This window comes from Etheostoma spectabile, chromosome 16, assembly GCF_008692095.1.
Source record: "Etheostoma spectabile isolate EspeVRDwgs_2016 chromosome 16, UIUC_Espe_1.0, whole genome shotgun sequence".
Classification (NCBI taxonomy): domain Eukaryota; kingdom Metazoa; phylum Chordata; class Actinopteri; order Perciformes; family Percidae; genus Etheostoma; species Etheostoma spectabile.
Window position 1 is genome coordinate 23,631,534 of NC_045748.1, and position 8,606 is coordinate 23,640,139.

Sequence of the window (8,606 nt, forward strand, 5' to 3'; positions counted from 1 at the left end):
ACACACACACACAAGCAGGACAGACACGGAGCAGAGGAATGGCAGAGAGGAAGAGGAGCGCTGTGTGGTTGTATTTTCAGGCCAAAAATGAAACAATGGCAAGCTGTATAATTTGTAAAAAAGGTTGTAAGATACAGTGGGAACACAACAAAGGTATGCAAGCAAATGAAATATTGAAATAAAAATCAATTCTGAAGCTGTAGGGGAGGGGCTCTATAGAGAATCCTGCATGCAAAAAGCAAGAAAACTGTAAATAAACGGCCAAATCTGCATAGCTCCCCTTTAAACTTTGAAGAGCTAGCCTTTATGCTAATCTGGCTTCAGGAAAGCCAATGAGTGTATTTTCCTCTGAGGACTCATGATCATCTCTTGATGTCTACAAAAGGCCGGTGTCCAGTTATCCATTGTCCCCCTACCTCGTCTGCCCTAGGCTGGTGGAGCTGGCCCCCCAGTACTACCTGGGAAACCTGCCATCGAGTGATGGTAAAGAGCTGCTCATGGAGCTGAGGCAGAGCCTGGAGCCCCGCCCCTACGGGCAGGACGGGGTGTCAGACGAGCACGGCAGGACTCGCAGGGACGCAGACGGGACGGGAGAGAATCCCAATCAGTCCAGCACTGACCTCTGTGTTGTCCAATGAGACGGAGAAAAAGACACTCAACACACAGCTGTCACTTTATTGTTGGATCTGAGATCCGGTACTTTTTATGAATTAGTCCGAAATCTCATTTTAGGTTAAATCACTTTGACGCGGGATTTCAAATGGACTTTTGCTGGAAAACCCCCCACTAATGTACAGTAATGTATTGTTAATATATCTTATATGCAGTGGCTTTGGAAAATATTCAAACCTCTTCATACTCTCCTTGTGCTATCTGTTGACATAATTTAAAATTTTACGTAGAATAGTTTTTTTATTTAATGAGGAATATCTGTAATTCTTTCTCATTGTGGGGAACAAAAACCTTGATTTTAAATTGTAGCACCAACACAACAACAAAAAAGTGGAGTGGATGATATACTTTATCCAACCCGTCAAGTGTGACTTTAAAAAAAAAAAAAAAGACTTTTCAGATTTCGGAGATTTCACCTTAAAGCAATACTCGCTACTTGAGTGAGCAGACACTGTTATTGGTTGACCTTTGACCTCAATGCAGATGCATTCTCAGGGCTCACTGGGGTCTCAGACCGGAGCAGTGCTGCACAGAGCTTCTCTTTTCCACTTGTTTGATACTGTTTGTATAATGTTTGGGTTTCCAGCTTCAATTCTGCCTTTTTCTCTCCGACTTTAAGTCTTTGTGTAAAGTGTGTAAAAGTACATCTGTCAATACTGTACTTTATTTAAATAAAAGGGTGGTTTTTCATGTTTAAAATATCTCAGCTGAGTGATTTTTTTTTTTTTACTTCATAGCTAGTGCTTCACTGTCTGGAATGGTAAAAACTATATCTTGTTTTAAAGAAAATATACAGATTTATTTCTCAGTATTCCAGGTTTTGTCCAAACTGAACTCCGGTCACCAGGTGGCATGATATTTTCAAAATAAAATGTAATTTCTTTTAACATTCTGTGTGCATTAAAAATGTTTTGTGTGCTTTGAAGCTGGACCTCTTTCTTGCCAGAGGACTGTGCTGTTCATTAGGTCGTAAGCAGAGTGGAGACATGGTGGAGACAGCGACCTCCGTCCACACGCCCAGCAGATGTCAAACCTGCAGACACCTAAAGGTAAGCCACCAATTTGGTGTTGCATAGTCCTCAGATTGGACAGATAGTCTAGCTAGCTGTCTGGATTTACCCTGCAGAGATCTGAGGACCAGGTAACCATAGTCCTCAGATTGGACAGTAGTCTAGCTAGCTGTCTGGATTTACCCGCAGAGATCTGAGGACCAGGTAACCATAGTCCTCAGATTGGACAGATAGTTAGCTAGCTGTCTGGATTACCCTGCAGAGACTGAGACAGGTAACCATAGTCTCAGATTGGACAGATAGTCTAGCTAGCTGTCGGATTACCTGCAGAGATCTGAGGACCAGGTAACCATAGTCTCAGATTGGACAGATAGTCTAGTAGCTGTTGGATTTACCTGCAGAGATCTGAGGAACAGGTAACCTAGTCTCTCAGATTGGACAGATAGTCTAGCTAGCTGTCTGGATTTACCCTGCAGGGATTGTGGATATCCTGACTTTTAGCTTCTGGTCCGGGGCGACCCGGGTGAGCTCCAAATCAATGCTTCACATATTTCTCATACTCAATAGTGATAATATTGACAGGGTTATTTTCTCAGACTTAAAAAAGCCTCTCCAGAGCCAGAGAAGACAATAAATGATTGTTTTCACAGGCCAAGTAGTACTTTGAAAAAATAGATTTTGTAATATCAGTGGTGTTTCTAGAATGTCTAGTTCTAGCTGGTTTTTGTTCACTTGGGGGCCTCAGAACAAGCTGTAAACACAACACCAACACAACACAGCCAGGTGGTTCGGTCCCAACTCCCACTATCTTCTACTTAGTTGCTAAATGCTCCACTACGTTCACCAGCTAGCCTCTAATATCCACAACGTGTCTGTCTGCTCTTCGGTGCTGAGGAGGTAGTGGACAGGGGCTTTATCAGAGATATTCATGACACCAGCTGCAACTGGACACACGGTCGATGAGAGCAGTTTGCGGGGCCTGAAAACCCGAAAACCGCGTGTGACACTTTTCCCATTACTCGTCATTTTTCGACCCATAGCTTGTATTCGTGCATTTCTAAAACAGCTGCAGGTGGGATTGTGTCTCACACTCACTCGTGGCTTTTCAGACTCAGTCTATTAAAATAAGATCTATAGCAATGTGGAAGCTTTGAACAGAATCTACCACACCGTTTTACTCTGTTTATCAAGCTGTAAACATGTCAATATCTATATTAATGTCATGTTAACAACATATTTTCTGCACTAATATAATTCATATAGTTTTCATCGTCATGTTTATAGCTTATTTATTCACTAATGTTGTCATATCATCATAATGTGTACAGTTTATCTCGTTTTATACAGTGTAATAATGAATACCGCTCCTTACTTTTTTACAAAATCATTTTTTTTTTAAACCTTGTCAAAATCAATGTTTTTAACTTTTTCATAAATTGTTGTCCCTTTTTTCAACACTTTTGATGCTTTTTTTTCAAAGGTTGTCCCTTTTTTGTCCCACTAACACTAACTTACTAACAGTTAATTTATGGTCCATAAACCTCATTTATAGGAAATTATACCTAATGTTTGAGTTAGAAAAGCAGAAATTAGGAATTATTTAGATTAAAATTAGAGGAATGGATGTTGATGGATAATCACAGACTGGAATATGTCAACTTTTACTCAATACTATTTCAAAACCCCAATTATTTTCTCCAAATGCTATAAAATTTAATAAGACGCCCCAAAATTAATGAAAGTAGAGATTTGTACTTGGCAAAGAGCGTTGTGTGGAATGAATCATGTTATTTTGGGGAATTAAAAAGAACATTGATATAGGACAACATGAGGACAACATGAGGGTTAAATATCTTCCCATGTTGTATTTAAATTGTGTAACTTTAACGTTTCTACTCAACATGCTTCAAATGAAGTGTTTTGTGTGGAATTTGAATTTATGTTGCAACATAAAAATTTAGAGACACTATAATTTTGTAGTTTACTTAAAGGATCCTTGGGCCAGTGGACATATGGGAGGAGCGCTTATTTATTCATTGTGTGTAAGAGATGACAAAACATGCTGTATCTCAGCTTTTATTGTAGATAATCTACATGCAAATGTTGCGTGTTGATTTGAAGAGAACAGGTATCATCAGACATACTGGCGATTCAGAGACGCAGCACGGGGACTGGTGGACTGGGGGACTGGGGAGGGAGGAGGGGGATCTTTTCATCAGCTTAGGAGCTGCCGACCATGGGCTGGTTCTTCAGAGCAGCCTCCCTCATGGTGTGGTACTCGTACTCATTCTTCTTGAACATCTTCAGCTCCATCTCAGTCTGCATGCGCATGGACTGAAGACACAAAACAAAGCGAGATTACTGGCAGTAGTGTACTGATGCTTAACCCTCCTGTTGTCCTCGGTTCAAGTTTGACCCATTTTTAAAAAGTTTCCATGCTAGAAATTTGGGTTTCTTTCAACCCAAATTGTCCAAAAAACTAACGTGGATGGTTCCGTACAACGCTCTTCACAAGTACAATAAATGATCAGTTTGCTACTTTCATTGAATTGGATGTTTGATTAAATTTCCTAGCATTTAAAGAAGAAAAATTATAAAATAACGTAGAAAAAAGTGACAAAAAAGTTGGAAAAAATTGACAAAGACATCGAAAAAAAATGACACAAATTTCAGAAAAAGCTTGAAATATGTGGTTAAAAAAAAAAGAAGAAAAAAAAAGCCAAACAAAAGCACCGAAATAAATCGACAAAGAACATCAGGAAAAGTGACAAAAACACTGGGGGAAGCGAAAAAAGTGTCTTATGGTTTTAACAAAAATTTGCATGGTCTACGGAAAGACAACACAAGGGTTAAGTATTCAACATCTATTTAGTTTGCAGAAACTATATTTTCAATATGTAGTTATTACACTAAAGCCACAGCCCGATACATACAAAGTAAGTAAATAGAGTCAACTGCTGCACAGAGTACCTCCAGGTCTCTGGTGATGGCGTGGTTGGGTCCATGGGTGATCAGGAGGATGGCGTAGGCCTTGCAGATCAGGCTGTGACCCATCTCGATCTGCCCTGCATGCCAGTGGATGACGCCTGCCCGCATAATGGCCATTCCCAACTGGGCATTGCTGGGGTGGTACAGCTTCCTGCAGGGACCAAATTACCATGAAGAGACCCAAACCAAAACTGAACGTATCCTACTAACAAGTAATGTGTAAAGTACACGAAGCCTGATAAATCTTATTCATCCGTGCCATAGAGCTCCATGAAAGAGCCAGAAACACTTGCTGGAGCACCAAATGTGGAGTCAACTGCTGCTGGAAGTAGTCCACAACAAATGCACATTTCCTTCTGTCTGAGTAATGTTTGCCAAAACTACGGTGCCTATCTTATAGGCATCTCATGGTTGCAGCTGTCGCCGTGGTCCTGCTACACGCCCCGCTACGCTCTGCTGTGTTGTTCGTTCATGTTTATTGTCCCCATGGGGAAATTAGGTTGCAGTAAAATCACATCACATGGTATTTAAAACCACATTAGGACAGACAAGACAAGGAAGAAGAAAACCATAACATGTGTACATTGCTACTCATAACATAGACCAAAGCAGAATGGGGTGCGAGGGTATAAAGTTCCAGACCAGCTGGGAGAAAAGGAAATAAAAACAAATAAACCAAATCTTATTGTACAAATCTTATTGTACTTATTGTTATGGTAAGGAGTTTGATGGCCTGTGGAACAAAGGAGAGCTTGTAATGCCGTGCAGGGCCCTGCTACGCCACGAACTACTACAAATTACTATTTCTAGTCACTGTTCCATTATATTTTACTTTGACTGCCACTCTTCATTCAACCCCAACCGGTCGTCAGACACCGCCTACCAAGAGCCTGGGTCTGGGTCTGTTTCTGTCCCAGGTTTCTTCCTAAAAGGGAGTTTTTCCTCACCACTGTCGCTCGGTTGCTTGCTCTGGAGGGAACTACTAGACCTGTTGGGTCCTTGTAAATTCCGCAGTGTGGTCTAGACCTACTCTATCTGTAAAGTGTCTCAGGATAACTCTTGTAATGAATTGATGCTATAAATAAAATTGAATTTAAATTTAAATTAACCTATATGGCTAGAAAAGGAGAATTCCGGTCGATTTCAACACATAGCTCTGGTATTTGTAAATGTGGAGGTCTGTCAGTAGAAAGAAAAACTAAACCAATCGGTGCTGCCTACACCGAGTTATCCTCCTGCTAGCGTTAGCACCCAACAGGCTTCAACAGGGCAAGTTTTGAATGTGTTTTTAGCCTCTAAACATGTTCAAAATGTCATTATAAGTGCCTACCCATGTGCGGTGATTCCTTCCGAGGACACAGCAAATTTGACTGCTTTACATGTGACAGAAATGCGTGTTTACTAGTTTACTAGTGTGGGCTTCACCGGAATATAGGAAATAAGCAGAGGTATGTGCACTGGCTGAATTAAAAAAACCTTTATTCCTTTTTGTCACATCTACAGCAGTCAGAGTCACTGTGTTCAGGATTCTAGCAGGAGGATAACACGGTGTAGGCAGCACCGATTGTTTTCATTTTTCTCTCTACTGACAGACCTCCACATTTACAACTAACAGAGCTACAGAATTCCCCTTTAATATTTTTTTAGTCTTTATCCATGACTTGTTCTGCTGGAAATTCTGCCGGGTGTCACTCTTTCTGCTTGACATCTGTCTGTTTTCAGATGTCCCGTTACCTTACGCTTTCTTTGTGATGTAATTTAAACCTCCAGTGGATTTCTGAGGACTATGGTTCCCTGGTCCTCAGATCTCTGCAGGGTAAATCCAGACAGCTAGCTAGACTATCTGTCCAATCTGAGGACTATGGTTACCTGGTCCTCAGATCTCTGCAGGTTAAATCCAGACAGCTAGCTAGACTATCTGTCCAATCTGAGGACTATGGTTACCTGGTCCTCAGATCTCTGCAGGTTAAATCCAGACAGCTAGCTAGACTACCTGTCCAATCTGAGGACTATGGTTACCTGGTCCTCAGATCTTTGCAGGGTAAATCCAGACAGCTAGCTAGACTATCTGTCCAATCTGAGTTTTTTTCTGTTGAACGAAGTTCCTTCCATTTTGTAGAGGCGCCGTTGCTCCATCCAGCGCTTCCGATGATTGGTGGTTGGTTTAAAGACATGCCTATGAATAAGAGCATGTGTTTTTCCCATCCCGGAATGCTGTGTTGACTAGCCAGACCCTCCTCCACGGCGCTGTGAAGGAAGGTCTGAACTAATATTCTCAAGACCATTTTTAAAGTATTAGAGAGTGATTTCATAGAGCTTTCTCCTACCCAACTGTAAAGTTAATTCATGACATAGGGAGTTTCTACGTAAATATTTATTGAACATGGGGAGTTTTTACACATCAATAGTTTCATACTGCTTTTGTCTCAGTGCAATCCTTGCTGTGTGAAAGCGCTCACGTGTATCCCTCCACCATCCTGCGGGCGCAGTCGGCCGCGTCGGGGAAGGACTGCAGGTATGACAGCACCTCACTGGCAACGCTGAGCACACGCAGCTTATACAGGTGAGTGTCAGCCAAGACGTTCCCCTGCTTCTCCAGACACTCACAGCACAACTTCACCACCTGAGGAAGGACAGACAGAACACAGCGCAGGGGAAAGACAAGAAAAAGGACATTAAAGCTTTAGTGCGTAGCTTTTTTATGTTAATAAATGTCAAATGAGCTGCTACAAAGCTCATTAAGACTCTCTCTGGATTTGTCAGTATGGCTATGATCAGAAGATGATTTAGCCCGGGGATTTTCCTGCAAGCCGCAGGAGCTTGAGTTAAGATAATTACCTGTTTTACAACCACAAACAAATACACTGAGACATCACAACGCGTCCAAGAGTGACACAAAAAGAAATCTGGGGGGGAGGGAGACAAAACAACCCACACAAACAGACAAAAGACAAAGGACCCAAAACATGCACAGGTTGAGGTCAAGGATGTAGCACAAGGCTAATCGGCGATGTTGCATCAAGTGTCCAGGGTCTTTCCTGCCGCTCCCTAGAGAGAGTTCCATAGACTACATCCAAGAAAGAAAGGGTCCATGCATGCACAGAAAGGTCACGAGGTGGTTTCCAACGGGTTGCAATCTTTTTCTTCGCAGCTGTAAGTCCGGCAAATACAGCAGGCCTTTGAGTTCTAGAGAGCTGAAAGTTCATTCAGAATCAATACAGATAGTAAAAGGCACAGTAACATTAATCATAAGCCAAAATTGTGGATGCAATATTGTTCCAGAACTGAGCACACTCCCAGATAATATTAAGATATGTACCTTGTTTTTATTGGGCAGAAAGTGACCAAAGGGCTGTTCATTATTTTCATGTAGTGCATATTGACGGGTGAGATATGTCCTATGAATGAAATTGTAGTGAATCTGCTGGTGGTCTGGATTGCGCGATACTTCTGGAATGTTAGACCATACATCATGCCAGACGAGTTCGATACTCAGGCCTGGGCAATCACGTGTCCAGATCCTCTCAATAGGATGGGTTCCAGATATGACTAAGAACTGATAAAGCCCGGATACCATACCACAGTTTTTAGGCCGCACAGTAAATAACTTCCGGATAGGATGGATGGGCATAGACCTCTGCCAGGTGACAAAGTATGCCTTAAATACTGATCTTAATTGAAAGTAAAAGAAAAAAGAGGAACGTGGTAGATTGAATGCCTTCTAAAAGTCAGAAAAAGGTAACGAGCCAACCTCGCTAAAAATGTCTTTTAGAAAATGAAGCCCCCTTTGTTCCCATTGTGGGGCTGTTATCGGCCTTCCACCAGTCAGGAGTGTTGTATAATTGAATAAAGGGGGAAAAGTGTGCCAGTTACAAGCTATTCGTCGTGTGTTTCAGCCAATCTTCCAGTTTTGATAAGATGAGAGATAATGGGGCC

At 41.7% G+C, this 8,606-nt stretch overlaps 2 protein-coding genes across 3 annotated transcripts in view; one reads left to right on the forward strand and one right to left on the reverse strand.

Moving 5' to 3' along the window:
* The window catches only part of dqx1 (DEAQ box RNA-dependent ATPase 1), a 39,291-nt gene that overhangs the window by 23,294 nt on the left and 7,391 nt on the right, over positions 1-8,606 (forward strand). The window contains exon 12 of one of the 2 annotated variants that reach the window (XR_004335572.1): positions 431-1,303. Coding sequence is in view for 1 of the 2 variants with exons in the window: in XM_032539230.1 (XP_032395121.1) it covers positions 431-638 (208 nt within the window). In the remaining variant the exon portion in view is untranslated. Of the gene's footprint in view, positions 1-430; positions 1,379-8,606 lie in introns of those variants that run through there. The other variant, XM_032539230.1, reaches the window with a different exon arrangement.
* smyd1a (SET and MYND domain containing 1a) overlaps positions 3,764-8,606 on the reverse strand; it is a 22,522-nt gene continuing 17,679 nt past the window's right edge. Inside the window, exons 8-10 of the mRNA XM_032539245.1 lie at positions 7,130-7,293; positions 4,653-4,821; positions 3,764-4,016 (exon numbers count right to left, since the gene is read on the reverse strand). Coding sequence (XP_032395136.1) covers positions 3,903-4,016; positions 4,653-4,821; positions 7,130-7,293 — 447 coding nt within the window. The 3' untranslated portion in view covers positions 3,764-3,902. The remainder of the gene's footprint in view (positions 4,017-4,652; positions 4,822-7,129; positions 7,294-8,606) is intronic.